The 26451-nt window shown below is 43.7% G+C and overlaps 1 protein-coding gene across 1 annotated transcript in view; it reads right to left on the minus strand.

Annotated features, from left to right (window-relative positions):
* usp43a (ubiquitin specific peptidase 43a) overlaps positions 1 to 26451 on the minus strand; it is an 83868-nt gene that overhangs the window by 3002 nt on the left and 54415 nt on the right. The window contains exons 8-15 of the mRNA XM_084465894.1: positions 24251 to 24362; positions 16391 to 16494; positions 14674 to 14751; positions 14356 to 14485; positions 7425 to 7544; positions 6854 to 7094; positions 5694 to 5852; positions 1434 to 1595 (exon numbers count right to left, since the gene is read on the minus strand). Of these exons, the coding sequence (XP_084322020.1) occupies positions 1434 to 1595; positions 5694 to 5852; positions 6854 to 7094; positions 7425 to 7544; positions 14356 to 14485; positions 14674 to 14751; positions 16391 to 16494; positions 24251 to 24362 (1106 nt within the window). The remainder of the gene's footprint in view (positions 1 to 1433; positions 1596 to 5693; positions 5853 to 6853; positions 7095 to 7424; positions 7545 to 14355; positions 14486 to 14673; positions 14752 to 16390; positions 16495 to 24250; positions 24363 to 26451) is intronic.

Consider the following 26451-nt stretch of genomic DNA (forward strand, 5'->3'; position numbering starts at 1 on the left):
AAGGCATATGTGAGGGGTTAAGTGATATCCTATAACGCAGGTGAGAATAAGAGGAAAACCAAACAGGCTACCGGGTTGATTGACAGGATTAAAGTAGATGACAAATTACATTCAACATCACCCTCTGAAAACTTGTACAGAGAGAGAATTTTGCTTCAGACAGAATTTGATTCCCTGACTAACAGTAACGCTGTGGATCTTCATTTGAAATCATGACATGATTTTTATGAATATGGGGAACATGCCAGTAAGCTCTTGTGTCATCAACTCAGGTAGCAACAACAGGTCTTATAGCTGCGATAAAGGATGGAGAGGGTAATATTGTTACGGACCAAAGGGACATTAACTCTCAATTTGAATCTTTCTATGAGGACTTGTATACAACAGAAGCGGGCGTTAAAGAATTGGTAGAGGACTTCTTTATTCAATTGGAAATACTCACCTTAGATTGAGAGGTCAAATCACGATTAGAAAGGAATATAACCTTAACAGAGATTGATAGTGCAATTGAAAAAATGAAATCCGGAAAGGCTCCAGGGCCTGATGGGTACCCAATCCCAAATGACTATCACTATTGTTGAACGTATTTGAAGAGGTCTTGGTTTAAAAGGTGCTGGCAGGTACACTGGAGTTTTATAGTGGGTAGGCAATTGTCGAGCAACCTTTGCGTGTATACATGTTATCCATCAACCTGACAATGTTGAGTCAGAGCTTATAATATCTTGAGATGAACAAAAAACTTTTGACAGGATTGAATACCTGTTCAATGCACTAGAGAAGTTTGGCTTTGGCCCTACTCTCTGTTCGTGGATCAAGATTTTATATGAGACACCGCAAGCCTCAGTACGTACAAATAAAATAATATCAAACTTTTTTCCTATTTTCCGCTGGACGAGACAAGGGTGTCCAACCATCCAACCCCTGGCAATAATTTTAAGACAGACCACTCCTCTAGTTGGAGTGAAAAGGGGGGGCAATTGCATAAATGATGGCTTTATGAGGATGATCTTCTCCTCTTTCTTTCAAATCCATATACTACTATACCTATTATAGTATAGGGACCTGCTGGATAGTTGAGACATTGATTGGTGGTCAACCCTCCCCTTGTCACTTGCTGGTAGGATCAATTAGTTTAGGATGACTATCATGCCCAGATTCCTTTTTCTGTTCCAGGCAATCCCGGCCTTTATTCTAAAATCAAACTTTTAGTCAGACTGAACACAGCCCACACAAACATGAAATGTGCTTTGTCGTGTAACCTTGATATTTTCAATTGCATGTCCTATCTTTTACAGGACAATTTCCATTTTTCCGTGTACATGAAAGAATCAAAGTTGACCTGTGGAAACACTGATTGTGTACATTGTGTTATATCATTATGTACAAAAAATCCAATGAAACCGATTATGTATGTGGAACCTTGTGGACCTCACCTTTCTCCTGCTTCGGGGAGCTGTCCTCGAAGAGTGGGGGCTCCGGGGAGTCGGGGAGGGAGGAGGGGCAGGCGGTCGAGTGGCGTGACGCCACACTGCTCCTCATGCTGTCGTCTGTCAGCCGGATCAGCCAGTGGTCCGACATAGAGGAGCTGGTGGAGCCTGGGAGACGCATGGGGGGAGGGAGAGATGGAGATTGAGAGGCAGGGCTGAATGAAATGGGCTCATTTTTGAGGCTTCGAGTTAAATTGCATCAATGATCTGTACTGAGCTTTGGGAGATGCAGCAGTGACAGCCTTATTTCAGCAAGTAATATAATAACATAAGTATTATCTTTATATATGATGGATACAAGTGAATGGTTTGGATTCAGCCACTGGCTTCCTCCACACAGCACGTACGGGATATTGCAGTTTTGCTTTTTGAAGCTATTTTATTCCAATAAAACATGTTTTAACCAGAAATGAAATGTCTTTGTTGCCACGGTAACATTTTAAATGTTACATGGTGGTGCAGTACAACCATAAGCTTGTTTGGGGATAACCCTATTATATATACACATAATATATACACATACATTTTTATAGGCACTTGTGTCATCCCCTGCTTTACCAAAAACGGAAAAAAAATTCAAAATTTTTCCAGCCTTTATATATATATATATACACACACACACACACACACAATATAACATAGTATATTTATCTTCAGGATTATTATAAGCAGTGACACTTATTGACATATAGTTTATTGTGGTTGGCTTTACTTTTTGTGGTTGGCTTTACTTTTTTTAACTTTTTTTCATTTTAATTCCAGACTGGTCTCCCCTTCGCACCTCATACCTTATTGTCTCTGTACCAAGTAATACAAATACAAGTAGGTCTTAAAAATTGGTATGCGTGAATTCTGTCTGAGTTTGAGCTAAGTGATAAGTGGGCCGTTGTATTTACCAAACAAATAAAACAGGAGCATAATAGAGCCAACAGAGTGGAAATGTACGGGGGATCCGATCACAAGAGACGAGTTCAGAGTGCGTCAGCTCACAGCTCGCCTTGGCTCAAGTGTCCTTTGTGAACGTGTCTCAAAGGAAAAACCTGCACGTTGGTAAAGGAAGTAGGCACAGAGGAGTGGAGGGGGGCTGGAGATTTGACAAAGCCCATTCCAATTGATAAGCAAAACGGAAGCTATTTAAGATTGTGCCCGCAAACAAGTTTTGTATGATATACTCGTGTCATTATATTATCAGTGTCCTATGCTGTTACTCTGTACGCAAAGATATAGATCGATATTTAAAGGAATTCCCCCCCCGGGATTGATGTTTTATCTATCTGTCAATTTATTGTTTACAATTTTTACATTATATGACCTCATGACAAAGAAAGTATGTATTTACTCTTTGTATAAATATCAAATACATTTTCCAAAAATATAATTTCTTTCTTATGTTTCTTTCTATACAATGAATTATGTCAGCCAAAAAGCGCCTTATATTGTTCAAATGTATGTATTTGGTATGAAGCCGTTACAAACGATGAGATCATGGAGGACTGCACCTGCTGCAGGGAAAACTTAGGGCAGCTAATTCTGACTATGATGTAAACTGAGCTATAAAACGGACAACACGCCTACTAGATCCTCCCTATTCAAGATGAAGATACAGTGCGGTAGATTAAGCACACACACATTCAAGCAACATCAAAAAAGAGCAAGATCAAGGACAAAGAAGGAGGAAAGGACACAGAAGAAGTTGCCAGCGCCCTCCAGCAGAAGGTGATGAATCTGATTAACCTGATGTGCTTTATGTCTTCTTCTAACTGTAAGACTTCTGTAAGGTCATCTCTATTGTATACTGTCATTTAAATCAATACATCCAGTCTCCAAAAGACTTGGACTAAAGAAATAGCTGGTTTCTCCTGTGCTTATCCACCCTCGCTAAAGTAGACATTCCGATAAACATCTTTACCATAGGGATCATACGTAATACTGGATTGTCCACGAAATAGTAATCCTACATTTGACAGAGCTTGCATGGGTCCAGCCTCTATCTCGGGAGATTTTTAACCAGTACCTGAAATCCAACCTTGGAGTGAGCATGAGTTTTAGTGCTTTCACAATACAATATCCAAATAAACACCATCATCGTTTGAGTTTGCAAAGTCTGGGTTGTTTTTTCCTCTGGCGGTAAGCAGCAATACCCCATAACGATGTTCCAAGGACTGATTCTGATTATATAAAGCTCATAACAAATAATGTGATGTTACACAATAGTTGCACTTTTCAGTAATAGTGTGCATGAGCGGGAAGTAAGGAAGTTGTTGAAGTCCCTGCCTGAACACAGCTCAGTGGTTACTGACATGCTGGACAGTAAAGTACCTGGCCTGGCAGCTGACCATGTTTACGGTCCGATATGTCATATATTAAATGCATGCTTAATGAAAGGGGTTTATCCAACTATCTGGAAAAAGGATCAAATTATTCCCTTACCTAAAGATGGCAGACTAGCACTCACTGGGAAGAACAGTAGACCTATCACTATTCTCCCAGTTCTCAGTAAACTGATGGAGAGAATAGTCTACTCACAAATACAGGAATACTTTGACTAACGGTTTGAACACAGGTTTTCAACATGCTTACATACATAACCGTTCAACTTGTTCCGCCCTTACATAGATCACAATCTGCTCATCGGTAAACTAGAATGCTATGGATTTGGTCCAACCGCCATCCTATTTATGAAGAGTTATCTCACAAGTAGGACACAATGGGTCTACTGCGGGGTCTGCGGGGTCCTGCAAGGGAGTTGCCTGGGACCACTCTTATACGCCATCTTCACAAACGATTTACCTTCCGTTTTGTGTAAAGTAACTTTACAAATGTATGCTGATGATTCCACATTGTATTATGCTGCAAAAACTGTCAGTGAACTGGACAATGTTTTATCAGCTGAGTTAAATAAGGTTTTTGATTGGATAAAACAAAATAAGTTGGCACTGAACATCTCGAAAACCAAATCAATTATCTTGGGATCGAGTCATAAACTGTCATCTACACCAAAGATGAGTTTGAACTTGTATGGGGAACCTATAGAACAGGTAGATAAAGTAAAATTACTGGGCACAATAATTGATAGTCAGCTGTCATGGGCAGAACACATTGATACCATAGTGAAGAAGATGAGTTGTGGTATCTCCATGGTGAGGAAATGTCTTTCTTATGTCGATACACACATTGTGGGACAGGTGGCTAAATCTTTCATTTTATGTCACCTGGATTATTGTGCACCAGTATGGTCCCCTGCATCTAAAGGTCAAATAAAGAAATTACAAACCACCCAGAACAGAGCTGCCAGGTTAGTATTACATTGTCCCATAAGAACAAACACTATCAGTATGCACCGTCAACTCTCATGGTTAATGGTAGAGAACAGGCTGGTTTTCTTCTCTTCTCAACCCATTTTCTTATATAAAAATATTTATATGTAGTCAGGTTCATTCTCATTTTACTAGGTCAGCTGTTGATGGGCAGATGATGTTACCAAGTCCAAAATGAAATGCTTTAAAGAAAACAGTTATTTATTGTGCCATCAATCATTGGAATAATTGTCCACTGAATATACGTGAATTGAATAGCAAAGTATCTTTCAAGTACCATTTGAGAATGCACTATTTCAATTTGTGAGTAGGGAATGGATATACCTACTGTATGAATGCAATAATGATTGTAACCATGAATGTAATAACCTTTTATGAATAATTTCTGATGATGTTTATAATGATTTACTGCTTTGAGATTATCATTGTTATTTATTATTATTGTTATGTCTTTCTATGTGGACCCCAGGAAGACTAGCTCGTCCCGCTTTTGTGACAGCTAATGGGGATCCTTTTAAACAATAAACAATAAACAAGGATGTAACAAGAGAATTACTCATGTATGGGATGAAATAAAGTTCTTATCTTATCTTATCCAAGGATGCCGGAAATAAAAAAGGAAGAATGATTCAAAACAATACAGACTTGAGTTTATTCCTTATAAATCCAAATCTTTGTCACAAAAAACGTTTGTCACAGTGGTAATTATCTGTGGGCTATTTTAAATTAATTACTTTTTTTTTATCCCATACCCTCAAAAAGTGAGACATTTCTACACTGTTGCAGAGTTGGAGCCATTAACCTAGATCTCTGTAGCCCTAAAGTTAACGTGTTTGAAAGCAGGCCTCAAACTACAAAGTGTGAATTTGCTAATGGAAGCGTCTCATACCCCAGATGGAGCTACTTGCAGACCAGGGGGGGATGGTGTTCCTCCGCTGGTAGAATAAGATGTAGGCCCCCCTGGTGCACACCTCCTCCTCTGGCACCAGGTCCACACTGCTGTCGTCGTAGCTGTACCACTGGCCGTCCACAGAGTTCCTGCAGTAGGCTGCAACAGAGGGGACACACCATCAGGAATAAATTCTGCAATTCCCGAGCTGAGGGATCTTCTCGGCAATCGCTTGCATGAGATCATATTAGATGAGGCAATTTAAAATGTTATTTCCTTTGTCTTTCCTTAGAGGACTCTTGCCTGTTGAGCATGAAAAAGGTTATTGTCTGGTGTTGGGAACATTTTCCCCGATTATGAATAATAGGAGGCTCTGAAGACAGTATCAGAACGTAACGTAATAAATGTGGCTCTATTTCTTTTCATTGACAGCTGCTTCTTGAAGGTTATCGGCCTAATCTACTCAAGAATATCCAACCTTTAGGGTCACGGAGTTGATAAAAGCTCTTCTAATGCCGCGGAAGAAGAAATAGTGTAGGAAGGATGTGCATCTGAGGAGCCATCCACCCCATTGTGCTTGGACGCTCGCATTAAGAGCATATCAAAGCCGAATGCCACATCTTGGTAGACTACTGTAAACAAAGCCTGTTGCCCAGCAACCACACTTTTCATTTGACACAGGGGGCGGGGCTGTGGATGGCATGACTCACAATGAGACAGACGGTGGACCCCACACGAAGCAGGTCCGTGCCAATCTGAGAGAGGTATCAAAATGTGGACGTGACTATGTTTGTTGGCCCCAAATGTTTGTTTGTGTTGTTTTTAAAAATATTTTTTACAGAAACCATATCAAATCTATTCATTAACCTTGTGACCACGAAGGCAGGCCCTGTTTTAACGAGCAATGTTTTCAACGTGATGTGGGCATGCTCTTTAAGTGGGTATTTTTAATCCAAAAACAATTTCTAATGTTGATTTTACATTAAGGTTAAATCCTCCACCTTCCGCTGCTGTCAGGAAACCAAGCAATGTTGATCCCAGGGTTTCTCTTGTAACCATACTGTGGCTGCAGCAGTGCAACCGACACAGGATAAAGCAGCGACCGTAAAGGGCCGATCCCCACAGAGGGTGGGGGGGAAGCGCCGGGTGCGAGTGTGTACCAGTGTAGTGCCCTCCGTGCATGCCCCCGTGGTGGTTGCACACGGCGTACAGGTCGTACAGGTAGTCCTGGGGCAGGGCCGGGCTGGGGGACTGGCCGGATGGGGGCTTCCACGCCGGGGGCCAGGGCCCCAGGTTCAGGCTCTTCATGCTCTGACTCCTCTTCACCACGTGGGGGGCCATGTCCAGGCCGGCCATGGGGAAGCGCACCAGCGTGGACAGCTTGTTCCGCCTCTCGCCCACCTGGATCAAGGGACACGGGGTCAATATCCATCCCATACACACACACACACACACAATGCCCATTATCTGCCTGTGTGTGTGTGACATCATTCCAATAATACAACCTTAATGATTTCTTTCCAGAATGAAAAAGTTTGGACAGCTTTTTGTCTCAGCAGCCGTCAGAAACAGCAGAGTGTGTGTGTGTGTGTGTGTGTGTGTGTGTGTGTGTGGAGGGGGGGTTCTCCCTGGAGCTAGACCCAGCAGAGTGTGTGTGTGTGCGTGTGTGTGTGTGTGTGTGTGTGTGTGTGTGTGTGTGTGTGTGTGTGTGGGGGGGGGGGGGGGTCCTACCTGCCGGAAGCGCTTCAGGTGGAGGATGAGGATGTCTGGGAGGGTCCACAGGCTCATCTTCACCATACCCTGCTGGAGCTGCTTACAGTGGGGGCAGCGCCACGCATCATCCGGGGCGAGCTGGAGGACACGATCAATACATCAGTCAATCCATACATCAGTCATCAGTCGTCTATCAAATCAGTGAATGTATGAAGGTGTGGAAGAGGTGTCAGGTTTTCTTTCAGTGGTTGGTTCCTATTTATCAACAGTTTAAAAAAGGTCAACAAATAGATAAGCAACAATGTTCTGCTTCCAACATACTGTAGGTGCTCTGTCTCTAACCCTACATCCATGGCAATGCCCTACAGCCATGACTGCGGCCTACAGCCATGACAACGCCTTACATCAGACCATCATTCAGAAACAGTAGGCTCAATGAGGGAAACCGTCATGTCCTGTTTCACACTGTTCTAGTGTGGTGGAGGAGGTGGGCGGAGATGAATGACCTGATTTTGGCTCTTACTCATGACATGTAAATGACTCGCCTCTGATTGGCTAACAGCACTGTCCGTCACAGTAATAAAACCAATTCAACTCTACAGAGAGACACACAGAGAGAGGGAGAAGGAGAGAGAGACAGAGAGAGGGAGAAGGAGATAGAGAAAGAACCCCTGGGCTCCTTGGGGGTTTCTGGTTGATTGAATTGACGTGGTGCACGGCAGCCGCGGTGCCCCGAGGCGGCTCTTCTTTCTGTATTCAATCGCCGTGCCCGCGGGAGTGCAGCACCGGAGTCCGGGAGCTCGGCCGGGGGGGCCACGACGGCAGGGACCAGCCACCATGCACCGCGCCCGGGAGCTCAGCTCCGGCCGCCGCCGTGCCCCGAGGCCGCACTTCTTTCTGTATTCAATCGCCGTGCCCGGGCCGCGTAAATGTTGAAATAGTGGTAATGTCCGATCCAACCATTTCTTCCTCAACTCTTGTTTCTTGGCCAAGAGATGCAATGTTGATTTGTTATAGCCACAAGTAGCACAGGCACAAACTCAATACCGTCTTCCCGTGGGCCGTCGCAAGCCAAGGTGGGCGAGGCCATGAATACTAAAGCGCGCTGCACAGTTGCGCATGAGAGAACGCGCGAGCCGCGCATCAGGCAAAATTGCGGTCACGTGACGGTCACATGCCCCGCGCATGGGCTGTCGCACCGCCCTTTTTAAGGTGCGTCTGATGGCTCGGATCCGCACGATTTTTGTCAATTGGCATACAAGCGGACAGACAGACCGGAAAAACCACAGAGAGCAAGAATGGATGATTTCGAAGGAAAAGTTGCTGAGCAAATGCGCCTCTACAGGAGTCTGTATGATACAGATCCGATGATATCAGATCCGATGTGACACTATACATGGACAGTCATACGAACACGGCTGATTTGCAATGTCCGATTTTTCTCTACTATTTTTTTTCAACGATTACAAAAACGTTGTCTAAGCACAGGTGGTATGTGTCTGGTGATCATACTGGCTATAGAATCTATAACTACTGGCCAATCAACTATTGTAATGTAATGTGGCCTCCGTAATAGCAGATTTAATATTGACTACGCCACTCTCGATTACAAGGGTGAGAGAGTCTGGTGATCATACTGGCTATAGAATCTATAATTACTGGCCCATCAACTATTATTTAAGCACAGGTGAGAATGCTCTGTTCAGGAGAAGACTGCACCTACTGGCGTGTCTCAGATCTGCAACTATATATGCTTGCAGCACGATAGTGGGCATGATCTCACGTATGGGAAATTGCGTACGGGCGGGCAATACGCGACTGTGCAAAGCGCTTAATTCACCAACTGAAGTCAGTTGGTGAGGCTTTTCTGATTCGATCGTTTATGCATCTATTTTCTTTTTTTTCTTTATTTGCTAATGCAGGCAATCAAGGTAGAAGAACATCTTCACGTTCAGCATGCATATGTAACTCTGAGTGACCTATCATATTTCAAAGAAACAAGTACTAAATGGTTTCTCGGGGAAGGAGACCTTTAAAAGGAGAATGCATTTAAAGGTCTTTAAAAGGAGCCTTTAAAAGGAGAATGTGTGTGTGGAAGATACTGGTCAAATTAAAAAATAATGAAGAACAACCTTTCTCCTACTGGGTTATCTTCCTTGTAGTGCTGATCAACTGAGGGTAATCTTGTACATAATGAAGGAAAATTGTCAGAGCTTTCAAATTGCACCACTGTGCACAGTAAATATAGTGCTGAGGGTCAAAAAGCCACTTTTACTTAGAAATATATAACATGAAGAAGGCAAGCTGCTGCATCGACTGGCAGAAAGCCTCACATTGACATACTGATGGCAGTCACATCTCCTGGCAACAACTTTGAAATGTTTTTGTAAGCAGGGGATAAAAGCTGTATCCAAACTGCATTGTCTATCTTCCTAGGGGTGCTGTGGTCCTTGGAATCAGAGACATAGAAGACAAATGCAAGAGAGACAGTCTCGTTCCTCATGGCCTGTCCCCAGCTGGAGCTGAACCCGGAAATGAACCAATTTTAAAAGATTGGATTTTATGAAAATATATTTTGAAATGGCAATACTATTATTATATCAATTGGTAATTTTGGTTAGTTAGTTGGTAATTAGTCCCAGATTGATCTAACAGGCTCTGATGTGAACTTACTATTGGGAGTCTATCTGTCGAGTTTATAAGCAGGCATGAACAATGGGCTGTCAATACAATAAATTAAGATTCCTTATTCGAATAGGCTGCAGTAAAAAGTAAAAGGGTGTACTACAGTAAACCCATTGGATATCAATACAATATCGGGTCACCTAAAGAATACAAGCCCAGCAGGTAACTCATAACTCAACAATAGTCCCTTGCCAGACCATCCTAATAAAAGCTGCCTTCTAGGGGTGAAGCGAAGGGGGATCATCGGCTCGTAAGCAATTTCATCTTCCTTTATTCTGTTTTGTGACCAACCCCAGGCTACAATCCTCGTCTTTTCTCTCCACAATAGTGTCTTTGAATATCCCCACACCTTGGCCTGTACGCTGGGATGGGCAGTCAAAGTCTCACCAGCAAATAGATAAATTAACTCAAAACTTATTATAATAGCGGTAAGGCAGTACAGTGATTCGGTGGTTGCCTAGTAACAACAAAAGACGCAGGAAGCTGCTTTTTTTTGTAACTGTGGGCTTCCTCCGAGAAAGGCAGCGTGATACAATTCTGAAAATAAATAAATTCTCTGGCACCTGGAAAATAAAACAATAAAAATCTACCTTTAAAGAGTTTGGGTCAAAGACTGATGACGAGATGAAGAGCTTTCAGAAGGCTGCCTTGGGTCACGTCGGATTCCGGAGAGAGCTTTGAGAACATATTGATTGTGCCCGTCATTTAAACATGGCCGACGAACCACAGCAATCTTTGTGGCGAAGCATACATAAAGAAATCTGCGGGGGGGTTTGACAATGTGTAAATGTCACTGCGTGGATCTTTGTTTCTTCACCTGTTGCCAAGACCCATAGCGTCAACATCGATTGCTCTCCTTAGGTTTGCATTTAGTTTTTGAATGACAGGCCGCACCGACTCCTTTGAAGATGATTGCTCCATGATTGCTCCAGCTCCTGAGTCAGCCACGTCTGCGCCTGTTGCAAGGATGTGAATAGCCAAGTGTCCCAATGTCCATTTGTGACTCATCTGCAAGCTGTCGCCCGTAGCAAGCGCCCTTTGATGTGACCTGGGCTTTGGAAAATAGACTGATCAACATACGTAGTAATCTATGCCGTTTTATCACTGTAACTGAAATAAGTCCCCAATTTAGAGAAGGGGTACAATTCTCCCCAAAACACTATGTGAACGTTTCACTATGCTGCAAACCCAGATGGCGTTCTTCTTGTCACGTCAGACTACCTTTTCCGAGGTAGTCTGTCGTCACTAACAAGGGGCACCGGTGGCGCCGTTTGTGTGGACGTGTGGATCTCTGTCTGGGCAGCGGTGGACTGCGGTCTCTGTGAGAAAGTTGGGCTTTTCAGACACTTATTGTATAACGCCACAGTGTGTGTGGATGCCTGGATGGTGATGCTCCGTCTATGCAGCGATGTATTTAATGTCCATGTCCGAGTGGGGGTTAGGCTTCCCGGACACCTATTGTATAACGCTATGGGGTGTGTGGTGGATTTCATATAAAACATTGCGTTTTATAGCGCTCATAACAGTTACACAACAACGGTACTGAGTTAAGTATCAAAAAGTTGGCGTGGGTCGTAACCATGGGGATGACACGCTCTTTGACACACACTTAATTTTAAATCACACAACACACAATAAACATGCAATGCGTGTTCATGTGAATGCCCACACACTATGCCTAGCAACATTATGGAGGATCAGAGGAATAGAAAAGGCAACCGGACTGTCATTGAGATCCAAGAATGAATAGAGCTGTACAGCCAGCACAAGAGCAGCCCAACCTTAAAAAAATCAAGAAGAAGCAACTTGGAAAATAAATCATGAAGGCATTTAATAATTGTTCTGACTAGGGCAGCCTTTGTTGTACACTTAGAAGTCTCCAGCAGTATTTTGAAATGCATTGCTTTTCATAAAATTGAAGAGCAATTAACAGCTGTAACGCGGGTGACAGCGCAGCGTTGAGCTCTGACACCTACTGTAAGTCCGGTGACCGCTCTTCAACAAGTTCACATATTGGCGCATTTCCACCCGTGGGTACGCTTCGGACCCAGCACGCCTCAGCTGAGTAGTGAGGGTGTGGTATAGCCCAGCTCAGTTACGGCTCGCGTTTCCACCGCCGCCAGTACCCTTATGGGGTGGGGTTTAAGCCGGATGGCAATAGCCACGGCAGCTATGTAAGCATCATGATCTCATAGCAGCCCGACACAGTGTAGCCTGCTAATGAATCCAAGGAAAAATAAGTTTGTTTATTTTCTTCAATAAAATAAGCTTTTGCCGTTCCAGAAATACCTTGTGGGTACTGTGTTTGTTTGTTATCCCCCTGACGCACGGAAAGGACGATTCTGTCGACAAATCAACAGACGGCGTGTGTAGCTCAAACTTGCCGGGACCATTTCAGAGGTCTCAGTACCTCAACGGAGTAGTACTGGGAGACGAGTACAGCTCAATACGGCTCAGTCCGGGTGACGCCCACTTTTGGCGGTGGAAACACAACCCATGCCGTACCTTTGCAGACTGAACCGACCCGCACGTGCAATAAACCAATGAGAGTTCATCTCCCATCCCCTTTAAGAGCCAGCGCATTTGACTTGACGAGTAGATATTTTGACGTTTGCATTCTCTGCTGAGACGGATGCATGACCACATGAATTTCAAACTTCAAATGGCTCAGTTTGTGGCAAATAATAGGCCTTATTCACACATGGAATAGCGTTTTCTTCTCCAACTTCAGAAACACTCAGTCGTCCTGTAAATTGCGGCAAAGTAGTGCATATAGACCAGGAATTTTTCGGTCAGTAGCGCAATTGCATTGGCGCAATTTTTAGATCACTAAAATAGCACCAAGTATCATTTGCGCCGGAACACGCCTCAGCTTTTCGCCGACACGCCTCTCCAGGCGCAGGCGTAGTGGCGCCTGTGTGATGCGTGGGAAAATCAGCTTTGCGCCGGGTGCAAACTAGCAATGATACATGCGTCGGTGTAGAAAGTCAATTGCGCTGGGTGCAAGATAGCGCCCCTTGTGTTAACTGGGAACAATGTCCATACAGATCCAATTTTTCTAATGCATCAGAAAGCTTTTAACGATCCTTGCACAGGTTTTTGTCCTCAACAAACCCTGAAATAACGATGACAATTTGAACAAATCAATGTTTTCCATCTGAGTTGTCCATTTGTCTAATGTATTATATTAGTCACTGGAACAAGATCAATGTCACTTGTTTTGTAGGACTAAAGCCTTAAGGGATGTACATCAGTGGTTCTCAAACTTTTCACCCCTAAACAAATAATTTGCCATTACATATTACATATAATTTTTTTATTTAACCTTGTGATATGTTGGATAGGCCATAACTGCTTTTATTATAGGCATTACTATGAAAAGGTGAAGTTTATTTAATTTTTGTTTTATTCAAATGAGCCACTCTTTAATTCAACTAATTTAATATAACTTTTGAAAAACCAGTGAACAGAATATGAACAGAAATATCAGGAATAGGCCTTCAGCTAAAGTGCATAAAACGTTTGTCCCTCAGTCACAACTGTAACATAGCCCAAAATATATGTATTTAGGCCTCCCATGATGGTAATAATAAGAAGAAGAATTTCAAAAGAAACTTTGGGAAATTGGCTGGCAGTAACAAAAAATATCAGGATCAAACCTTCAATATAAAGTTTCCAAAGATATAATTATACTCGTTATTTGCACAGAAAACTTAAAAATACAACAATACATAAAATCTAAAGCCCATTTGAAGAACAAGGAACAGCTCCGTGTTACCAGAGCATGTCTCCTCAAAACACCAGAACTAGTGCAAGCTATCCGCAGATTCAGGACGAGAATCTATTCAGGACTTTGTGGCTGCGCCGAGTCTGACATCCCCTTAGAAAAAATAACAAAGCGATAATGAGAGCAGCATCCGACAAACTCACCGGGGGGAGAGTGTGTTTGACCAACAGATGACTGTTCTACTTAAGATCGTCCTAAACATCGTCATTTCTGAGCTGTCACCCCTGAGCATGCGTCATGGCACCCACTTTGAGAAACCCTGATCTAGATGGTCTCACGAGGCTAGATGTTACCGTGGTTACAGGGCTGGTATGAAGTGTCACCTGGTCTGAGGCCTTGAAGGAACTAGTCTCACGAGGCTTGATGTTACCGTGGTTACAGGGCTGGTATGAATTGTCACCTGGTCTGAAGCCTTGAGGGATCTAGTCTCACGAGGCTAGATGTTACCAGGGTTACGTTGCTAGTGTGCATTGTCACCTGTTCCTCTTTGGTGTACAGCTGGAAGCACTCGTCCAGAGTGCAGCTGTGTTGCTGCAGATGTTGCTGCTGCTGGTTCCTCACACTCTCTGCATCCTTCACTACCTCCTCCTGGATACTGCCAAACAGACTGACACACAGACACACACACACACACAAAAAACAGAGTTACACATCGTGTAATCTTCATATAAACATAAACTGTGGATCTCAGTCCCTGTCCCAGTTTGCTGTTGCATGCTGATATTGAGGCCCCGCTCTCACTTATTCATTCATTTGATGTGCATAGTAAATTCAGTGTGTGTGTGTGTTGCTCACCAGTCTTTGACCTTGTGCTCCCACTCAATAACCAGCTTGACATGAGGGGTCCCCCCGGTCCTACACAGCTTCAGCCCCCTATGGCCCAACCAAACACACACACACATGGCCGCACGCACACACACACACACATACAGTATTAACAAAAAATGTTGCCAACAAAATACATTAGAAGTCTTTGGAACCTGCATGCGGGCGTGCACTTCCTTCTCAGCTGCTCTTGTGTGTGTGTGTGTGTGTGTGTGTGTGTGTGTGTGTGTGTGTGTGTGTGTGTGTGTGTGTGTGTGTGTCTGTGTGTGTGTGTGTGTGTGTGTGTACAGTATGTGTATGGGTGTAAAAAGCTGATGTGAAAGCCAACAAGGAATTCATATTTGTCAACCTCTACAGAAATGCGCTGGTTGTTTCAAACGATAGTACGACCAGTATGAATGTGAAAAAGATAATCAAAATCCTTTCTGCTTCTGGTCTGCTTTATGTTCCGTGTACCCATCAGACGACCAAACCCCTCTAGCCTCCAACTCCAAGGCCCTGTTCACGGGCTGCCGCAGCCTCACAGGGGTCCTGGGTGACCCTGATCCCAGGTGGACAGCCATCGGTAATGACAGTTCACACCTGGCAAGAAGCCTCTTGGTTTAGCTGATCACTAGTGGACAGCTCTCAGTAAGCGGGTTCACACCAAGAACCTAAGAACGCGTCTCCACATGCGCCTGATTGACCACTTGTGATTGGATCTCACTTTCCAGCGCAATATGCAAATAAACACATTCATCATTTCTGTTTGCAAATAGACAAGTGTAGTGGGTAGTCTACTAAACTAGGGGAGATAAGTCTACTGGGTAGTCTACTAAACTAGGGGAGATAAGTCTACTGGGTAGTAGACTAATCTAGGGGAGATAAGTCTACTGGGTAGTAGACTAATCTAGGGGAGATAACTCTACTGGGTAGTCTACTAAACTAGGGGAGATAAGTCTACTGGGTAGTAGACTAATCTAAGTACAATAAGTCTACTGGGTAGTAGACTAATCTAAGGTCGATAAGTCGACTAAATCATGAACACCTGTTCATCTTATGACGCCTCTGTGAAAAGGGTCTATTGTTGAATTCGATTTCCTCTTCTTCTCCATGTCATATTGTTATGAAGGCGGACTGATGTCTGCCTTCATAACAATATGACATCAGCCTTGTATTGAATAAAATAACGATATTCCTGTTCTACAGCTGTGTAAATAGCCATCCAAACTAAAGAAAACAAGCAGGGGTGTGACTGCCACCACAGTGGTCATTGTATGCCTGAGTGATAACCGCTCCATGGATATCATTACCCCTGCCATTACACCCGTTTGCTGTGACCACCAGGTTTATCCACCTGTACAATTGAGCTTGTACAGGGGTACCTTGGATCATGTAACACATACTATAAAATGCAAATCAGTATGATTTGACTATTATGGAGTAAAAGGAAGGATGTAAGTATATGGGTCAACTAGAATAATTGCATATATTAGAGCAAGAGAGGGCCAGCGAGATGGAGTGTGTGCATGTATGTGCACTTGTGTATGTATACTCTGTTATCATTGTCCAAATACAGATTACATGAGGGAAAGCCCATCCTTTCTAAAATGCAGTCACATTCATCAACTTTGTCCCTCTTTATAAAACTTTTTTTTGCATAATGAATAAAAACAAACGTGTGCTATAAGTGTGCTAATGTGAATACCTGTCCACAGCAGGGTGCTGGAGCGGCCGGGCGTCTTGTGGAGAGAGGTAGCTGTAGGCTGCAGATCCACCCACCACTCGGATCTTAAACAGCACACCGCTGTTCTGTAGGTGCACACAACACACATCCGATACGCTCGTAAGCTCACACATACATAATATATAGGTCATCCCACTTTTATGCAGATGATACAATTATGTATTTTTGAGCAGCATCCCTGAAATGAGCTCATGCAAACCCCCATCTGCTTTAACATGGTTCAGGTGGAGCGAGCCCTGCTATAATAATATTTAACTATGGCCAACATTGAGCGGACAGTTTGTTGGGCTTCAGGCTGGATGAGCATCATCATTCCAAACTTCATATTGATGGACTTGTAATAAAGCTCAGGCTTATGCTGGGTTTTCATTTCTTATAAGTGTTGTTTGTTTGTGTGGTCAGGACAACTTTCTTGCCCATCTTACGCTAAAAATAGGCTTTGTGCATGTCTGCAGCCTTCATCTCACCATGTGTATTGGACTCTGTCTAACAGGGGGCTGCAGCCTTTATCTCACCATGTGAAAGAGAACTATCAAAACGTTCAGCACTTGAACGACATGATTGCTTCTTTTCAACTCTTTCAACTTTTTAAACTGTTAAGCTTTTTCCACCTTTCCATTAGGCCCTGAGGCTGATGGCGTCAAAAGGCAGACGGCCTCGCTGTCCGCCCATTGACGCAAGGCGGGGTTGCAGCCTAATGAAAATCACAGAATAGAAACCCTGAAAAGGCAGCGCATGCAGCGCATGCAGAGCACACTGCGTGTTGCAACCAAAGCCCTGTGTCAGAATTATGTTTGTATCCAGCCGTCATGAATCAACGTTGCTGATGATGAGAACCAGAATTGGAGCACAAGAGGAGGCCAGGGTACTGCACAAAAAGATGAAAGTGGATTTGAACAAAAGTGCAAAATGTGGAATGCTATTCTTCAACGCTTCCAGGGCATGAGCACTGCACTAATGCTTTGGATCTGGTTCGGTCTTACGTGAATATGTAGCATATTGTAGAGTTTGACAGCTTTGAGACAGCAGCAAAAAACATGTCCCCGACCGTGTCTGATGAGTACAAAGCAGACACTCAACGGAAAAAAAAAGAAAGAGACAGGTTGATGAGCCTGGGTGTGAGCTGTCAGGCTGCAGACCCTTCTGTACATCTGTGTACATCGTAGTGATCGACCCGCTAGTGTCAGAGCTGGACCGAAGATACCAGTCATATAATGACTTATATGAAAACTTCAGGTTTTTGAACAGATTCCACTTGATTTCTCCCCAAGACATCCGCTCAGCAGCGATGGGCCTGCAGAAGAAATACCAAAGTGACTTGGAAAAGGAATTTCTGGAGGAAGCAGTACAGTTTGTGTTTGTGCCGAATGAGAAGGTGAGCAGCACGTCGGCAGTGCAGCTACTGAAAATGTTAAGAAGAAGAAAACTCCATACAGTGTTTCCCAACACCGACCTAGCTCTACGGCTATTCTTGACCATGCCCGTGACCAATGTGAGCGGAGAGTGTTTCTTCTCAAAACTGGCCTTGGTAAAAAATAGACTGCGATCAAGCATGCAGCAAGACAGAGTCAGTAACCTCACACTGATGTCCATTGAGCAAGACATTCTCTGTGAGTTGGATTTTCAAGACATAATCAAGGCTTTCTCTTCAAAGAAGACCAGATGGAAGAACTTCTCAAAAGGAAAGACAAATAAAGTTCTTTATTTATTGCTTTCCAGTAGCCTGTGCAGGTTTTAAATTGTTGATGTTATGCATTGTTTTATACTTTTGATTGATTGATTGATTCTTTTAATGACCACACAGCCAGGCTGGTGGAATTTGTTTTCAGTACAGCTCCTTGGTACAGGTTTCAACATTACAATAAACATCAAACATATAACATAGATATACATAACACATAAGGACCGTGCTTAATCCTTAGCGTTCAGAGTTCAGAATGTTAATTGCAATAGGAATAAAACTGTTTTTGAAGCAGGTTGTTCTGGAGGCAATTGTCCTATGACGCCTCCCAGAGGGCAGTAGCTGGAAGGCAAAGTGTGCAGGGTGTGTGGGATCAGAGATGATCTTGTGGGCTCTGTGTAGTGTCCGTTTGCGGTAGAGTGATTCAAGAGATGGGAGGGGTGAGCCAATAATTTTGGATGCTCTGTTAATGATGCGCTGTCATTTCTTCTGGGAGAGTGAGTTGAGACTGCCGAACCAGACTGTGATGGATGAGGTGAGGATGCTTTCGACGATAGCTGTATAGAAGAGGAGCAGGAGATGAGACCTTACTCTGAACTTCTTAAGCTGTCGGAGATGGAAAAGTCTTTGCTGGGCTTTTTTATCTCAGTTTGTATTTGGCAACCCTATATTGTTCTTTGTTTCCTGCCAGATGTGCTGAATTTTTCTCCTTTCTTAATTTTTTAGTGTCCTTGTTAAACCACGGTTTATTATTATTGTAGTGTGTGACCTTTTTGAGTGGTATGCACTGGTCCGCGCAGTAATTGACGTATGACGTCACTGCATCGGTGACGTCGTGGAGGTCACCTGCAGCATGGAAAACATCCCAGTCTGTGCACGCGAAACAACCCCAAAGTTTTTCGATGGCTTCAGGGGACCAGCACCGGACAAGTTTTGTTGGTGACTCACTGAGGTCATAAAAGATCCCAGGGCACATATCGCAAAGAGTAGGGGATCCCCACGGTGTCCTGGCTTAAACTGCCAAACCAGGCTCATTCAATCTGGCCCCCTAATCATCCCCCTATATATAATTGGCTCATTCATTAATTCCCTCACTCTCCATCTCAAGCTGATGTGTGGTGAGCGTTCTGGCGCTGATTGGCTGCCGTGCATCACCCAAGTGGGTGCTACACATTGGTGGTGGTTAGTGAGGTCCCCCCTTCACTGTAAAAGCGCTTTGGGTGTCTTGAGTGTCTAGAAAAGCGCTATATAAATTCAATTTATTATTATTATGTGTCTTGGAGGATTTAACTTTTTGCCTGTATTGTGGAATTAGCAGCAGCATTGCGTGGTCGGACCTGCCCAGCGGAGCCCTCGGGAATGCACGGTAAGCCTCTTTGATAGTAGTGTAGTGTTGGTCCCTCTGCTGGGGCAAGTTACCTGCTGATGGTAGTCAGGAAGCTCAGATGACAGATTGGTCTAGTTAAAGTCCCCAAGGATGATGACTGCTGTGTCCAGGTGTGAATTTTCCACTGACGTAGTTGGCTAACTCAGCTATGGTGGTGTTGGCGTTAGCCTCAGGTGGAATGTAAACACAGATCATAATTACTGATGCAAACTCCATGGGAGGAATGATGGTCTGCATTTGAAAGTGAGGTACTCCAGGTGCGGGGAGCATAATTGGGTGAGTTCTGTAGAATTTGTACACCAGCGTTCATTGATCATTATGCAAACACCACCGCCTTTTGCCTTACGCGATAGTTTGGATGATCTATCGGCACGATGTAACGTGAAACCTGGAAGTGTTACCGCTTGGTCAGGTACTGATTGATCCAGCCAGGTCTCTGTCAGGCAGATGGCAGAGCAGTCGCTGTAGTCTTTGTTGGTTTGTATCATAAGTTGGAGTTCATCCATTTTGTGCCGGAGGGATCTGACGTTTGACAGCAGAAGGGCAGGGAGCCATGGCCGGTAAGGGCGTCTCCTGAACCTGGCAAAGGTGCCGGAGAGGAGGCCCTTTTTGGCTGGCAGCCATGGTCTTCAGTGGCTTGAGATGTTTAATTCCCGCAATTTCTCCTCCAGCAAGGATGTAGATGGGCCCAGATCACTGTGAGAAATGGATCTGAGGTTTAAAAGCTCAGATCGGGTGTACTGGATTGAGCACGACACTTTGCAAACAAGTAACGCAGACACTAAAATAACAGACAGGAACACTGCATTGTACTGTGGCAAGCCTCACAGCCACCATCTTCTCCTAGATGTTCTGTTCTACTGGGAATGTTAATCAGATCAGATCTGTATCATCTCTTCTGATGCCTGGCATTTAGGGCATATGTCGCTGTCCATGGTGCCAGATTTTCTGTGTGTGTGTGTGTGTGTGTGTGTGTGTGTGTGTGTGTGTGTGTGTGTGTGTGTGTGTGTGATTGATTCCCAAGGCTGGCTGAGGCCAAAGAGGAAGCTCTTGTTAATATGCTATTATTAGGCATGTTTGTGTTTCTGCAGACCAGGGGTTTGTTTCCCAAACGCATAGTTGCTAACTTCTTTAGCAACCTACCACTTAGGGACTCAACAGTTGATAGGAAAGTGTTCCCCAAAACCATTTCACCTACATAGTAAGCTCATAGTATGGAGTAAGTTATTAAACTCCATAGTACTAGCAAGGTAAGGCTTCCTGACTGTTTCCCAACAACATAGTCTGGCTCAGTCCTTATTACCCACATGGTAAAAAGGCAAATTATTTACAACGGCTCTAGGGCTGTTGAAGGTCCATATTATGCCACATGCTTCCTGGATATTCATGGTCACATGACCGATTTCAGTCTTCTTTGTCCTTTTTACGAGTTAGTGCAGTACCGCCTCCAAATGTTAGGGTGTGGAACATCACTGGACATTTAATGGCTCACAAATATTTTCTTTGACAACCCTGTTACTTTTACATATGTGATACAAGTCTGGGCAGTGGGTTTTAGAGAAGTGAATTCACTACAATTTAAAACAAAATAAAAAAGTATCAAGAAACATGCATCCACTGCAGCGACACCACAAGATGCTGCCCCCCAGTCAAAATGAATAGGCTATCAAAATATTGTAGGAGGAAAATATACAGCCTAGGTATTGTTAAGAGATCGACAGACTTCAAACATCAAAAATCTAAACAAGGAGGAAACAAGACGCATCTGGCTCAGGGCGAGTGCTCTAACCACTCAGCCTTATCCATATCCCAGAGAATAGTGTAGACAAAGCAAATGTCTCACAGAATTCATTGTTTGAATTATCTTTTTTCCATAAACGTATCACCCGTTTGCAGCAACTATATTGTATTACAAGGATAGTGCCTATGATGATGAATTTGCCAGTGTCATTAAAAATTTGTGTGACGTTTTTTCCAAACAAACAATTATTTCCGAAATTGTTTCTAATGTTGATACAAAGGATAGGTAGGCTAGACACAATCAAGTTGGCGAATATTAACCACAACTGTATAACAAGCATGTAGTCTAAATATCAAAGTTTGTGAGGCTTCCAGCTGTGAATGATTGAATGCCTCAGAGCAGCATACAACTGGGCTTAGTAATAAGTCAGCGCCTTTCTTACACTCACACTTCACAGAGACCAATGGATGACAGGCGAAATTGACAAAATAAATGAAACTTGATGAGCCCAATATAGCACACAAACATACCCTGGTCATCCCAGATCCCACAGAAGCTTCCCAGGGTATTATAATTAAACCTCTCAACTGTGCCTTTTAATTAAATTGTGCATTGACAAGAATAGCTAAAGAAACTACTGGCAGTAATAATAATGGTGTGCTTTTCACCGCAGGACATCTCCTAATATGGTGCAAATGGTGTTATAAGTGCAGCTATCAAACAAGCCTGATCCAATTCACATCCACCAATTTCCAATTGACTTAATAACAACACGACCACTCGGCGTGAGTAGTGATGTATTTTAATTTGACTTCAAATCTAGGGGTAGGTATCTGTTTCTTCCTGTTTAGACAATGCGCTGTGTTTAAAGGGCTTGTCCATCAGAATGCACCACGGGACTCGGCCATATTGAGAGGACATTTTTAGTCCAGTGAAATCATAAATCAACTTAAATATGCCGTGACCTAGGCTGAGGAAAGCTTTGTTTGCCACATCTCGCATGAGAAACAACCGTTTCAAACACAATCACAACACATTCCAATGCTCCAATGCTTCCATGTCGTGGAGGCGGTCCTTGCGATGTGTCCTCACGATGTACCAAGCACTGAATGGAAACTTTCGATAGAAATGGTTTTAATGGTGATTATTCTGTTTGCCCTGCAGCCGCTGGCCATTCAGTGGCCAGCAGCCTGTTTACGTCACACAAATACTTTACATATACTTACATATATACATATACTTTACATACACATGCTTTTTTGGCAATGGAAACGCAAAAAAAGCCGGGCCAAGTCGAGGCGAGTTGAGCTGGTACTGTCGGTGGAAAAGGGGCATAACGGCAGACACCCGACACCTCACCTTTAAAATTGTTAACAAGTGAACCAGTCTGTGTTATGTCTGCATGCTATTTTTACTACCTCACTACAACCACGATTCATTCATCATTCAAACAAACACTGCACAATCAAAAAGCATAGCAGAGACAAAGCATTAAACACACACTTATAGTTTAAGTATTCATGCTACAATATGGCACAACCATTTGAAGACCTGTGTGATATGATACCACTTTTTTCGACTACTTGTATGGGGATTCCTTTTAGCTCTCTCTAAAATGATCTCAGCCAGCAGACATGTAATGCAGCTCAACAGCCACTAGGGGGAGTCATAATACAATACTACAGAGACCCCCACAAAGCTCAACAGAAGTCACAAAAACATAATGCCGAACCACACATCTGTGGTAAACGGCGATACGGACACGGCAACACTACTATGGACTGTTGTAGTTAACTTATTTTTCTTGAAAACTCCAACTAACAGGCTTTTCTTGTCTTTTAGATATTGTACACACCACACACTCGACAGATCCCAGCTTAACAAAGATAAGACAAACGGAACGATTTGGCGAAAGGTCAAACCCTCAAACAGTGCCAGCAGGCACACCGCATCGCCACGGGCAACCAACCAGGGCAAGACGAACAAGAACATGAACAAGAACACACGCTGCTATCCTGAAGGCCTCAGAGGAGAAGAAAGGGGAGGGAAAACTGTTTGCTCTGGTGAAGGCCTCGTCTAACTAACCGTCTGTTTGCTCTGGTGAAGGTCTAGGCAGCTATGGCCTGTCACTATTGGAACCATGAAACCAGTACTAGTAGCTCGCAGGGACAATATGCATTGAACAAGGAATAGCCTTCACACACAATGAGGTCATTCCTTAGTGTCATCTGTTTGCACAGTAGTAGTAATACATTAGTTATACTAGCTTTAGAAGTTCTGAGTAAGAAAGACTACATCCTGAAGATTTCTGTTTCACTTACACATGGAGACGAATTGCATGAGAGGAGTCAATTTACGAACATTAACATGTCACAACTTTTTCATGGGAATCGACTGTTTGGAATTTAATGATTTATTTTGAGGAATAATAAGGAAAAGTTCAAAACAACGTCTGCCATGTGCAGACATTGTACAGTGAAAGCTGATCAAATTGTGTATTATATTCTATCATAGCTTTTTATTATCATCGCTAGGCATGCTTTTGTTGCAAAGAGGTGCTACACAAAAAGAAGAGAACATTTTGTGTTTCAACTGAAACATTGTTTTTAACTAAGTGAACCTTGAAGAGTGAAAGGCAATCATGCATTGCAAGATAACAGTAGAATGATTCTGAAGAAAAGGTTTTAATACATTTGAATTACATCACTTTTCCCCATCCAAAACGCCAGAGCAGCAGACGGAGGAGCCAGTCTTAGTTATTAGTTCACAGTGACTCAGTCAATGACTCTCAGGAGAGCTGAGCTGCTCAGAGCTTCTGCCTGGTGGGCTGTTTACTTTGTGTGTGTTGGGAAATGGGTTTTGCTCGTGTGTTTCTACATGTGAGTGTCTATGCCTATGTGTGTATGTGTGTGTTTGTCTACCTGTGTATTTGTGTATATGTGTGTGTGTGTGTGTGTGCAGGCAGGCTCTGCCTAGGTTGGGATGTGTGTGTGTGTGAGTGTGCGTGTGTACCTTAGCCTGGGATCCATTCAGCATCAGGTAGTAGAGCTTGCTGAGGATACTCTGGTGTAGCTGCTCCCAGGAAATGCCCCGGTCCTCACGCATCAGAAAGGGTGGTCCAAACCTGCAACATACACACACACACACACACGCACACACACACACACACACACACACACAGAATAGATGAAGAGGGGATAAAGAAAGACTGGAATCAGAACATGATAACTATAATAAGATGATCAAGGAATACCTGAAATACTGGTTAAACCTGTACTTTTAAACTTTTCTACTGCAGGGACTTTCCTCTCTTTTTTGATGAAAACATATCTGGACCAGGAAGTTTCTCAAGAATAACACGTGACCATCTGCGAGTGATTACATCCAGGGACTGTCTTCTCTATAAATCATTTTATCCTGGTCCCCCATGGGGGACGTACAAAGTGCAGGTTTAAGTAAATTGGTTTAAAAGATTAGCATGCAATAAATGCAGGTATTTTTTGATTTTGAAGAGATGAGGGTTAACTACATTAAGTTTGTTGCTCTCCAAGGCAGAAAGGACCGCTGGTTTACAAATGGCAGCACAACCGGCAGCCAACATTTCATCGCTTCATCTTCAAGTCAATGGAGGCACATGGTTAGGCTTAGAGTGCTAATTTAACATTTAAATGGTTTTTAACAGTACGATTCTGATTGCTGATCCACATGATTCACACACACACACACACACACACACACACACACACACACACACACACACACACACACACACACACACACACACACACACACACACACACACACACACACAAACCCTCTGGTGGGGACAGGTCTTACACGTGCATGGGTCCGTGACCGGGGGGGGGGGGGGGGGGGGGGCGGGGGGGGTGAGCATTGGGAGTGTGAGAGTGTAACCATTCAGCCACGGTGTGTGAGTATTGGGTATATGACGGCGGCCATGACGGAGCCAGGGGGAACACTGGAACCGGGGCGGACTGAAGGCCAGACTGGAAGTGAAATGTGGTGACATTAAGGGGAGCCGCCATGAAAGCGTCTGCCACTCGGTCTCCGTCCCCAGCTCTCTGCCCGGGGACGCCGCTGCCGACGTGTGCAATCAGCGTGACGTTGGCTCCGCTTCTCCACCATGTTGTGGTGGGGAGCGGGGTCCCTGGCCCCCCCCAGTGCTACTGCAGAGCTCCCTCACCGTGTCATCACGAGATTAGGACCCCAGCCGGCCACAGAGGCAGGCCAAGAGTTTAGTTTCAGGAAGAGTTTTGTGTACTCTGTACTAAGGGGCACGTTGCGGTTGTGTGTTTATGTGCTGCTGGGTTCTCTGTGTGTGTCTGTGTGTCATTAATGTTCTAGTGATGTACATTGGTGGCAATTCACTTCCTCTCAGGAGGACAACACAAATAAAATATGAATCTGAACTATGAAGAGAATTGATGGAATGTATAATGCATGTCAAAATGGTGTGACCTGTAAATATAAACCTATATATAAGACAAATATTACTATGACAGCCTGAAATACCCATCAGGTAGCCCATGGTTACCCTGAAAACGATGACAGGGGTGCTGGAGAAGCCTGCAGCCTGAATTGTCCAGTACTCTTTCTTCCATTCCCTGGAGTAAATAGCCCTCAAGAAGCCTACAGTGCAATACTAACAAGCCCTATCCTGGCCTACGAGAATATGCCATCCCTTCATGGCCATTTTATGGTGGGGTCTCCCTGAAGACATGACTCATGTGTTCAGCTCTCTCTGTAGTCTGCCCTGAACAGGAGAACAGAAAGAGCTTAAGTATAATCATCCTCTTCCACAAGCACCAATCTTTATCCCTGAAATGCTCCCATCTCGAGTGGGAGTATAAAATAAAAAGATCTAAAATATAAGTGAAGAGGAAATGAAGAGCTTTTTCAAAGGTATAGAACTTCCAACCCTTTCTATGCGGCAAGCATCTATATCTCTTATGCCAAAGCCAGGCAAAGACCACCTCCGAATGTGTAACCATTGAGCATCCTAAACACGGATTACAAAATATTTGCCAAGGTCCTCGCGATTGAAAGGGTCATTTCCTCATTGATCCATGTCGACCAAGCTGGGTTTATAAAAGGCCGCTATGCATCAAACAATATGAGAAGGCTGATCATGATCATGTACGAGACCTCTCAGCACCCAGCGATATGGTATTAAGTCCAACCCTTTTGAACTT

The sequence above is a fragment of the Micromesistius poutassou genome (genome assembly GCF_964030765.1).
Source record: "Micromesistius poutassou genome assembly, chromosome: 3".
NCBI lineage: Eukaryota > Metazoa > Chordata > Actinopteri > Gadiformes > Gadidae > Micromesistius > Micromesistius poutassou.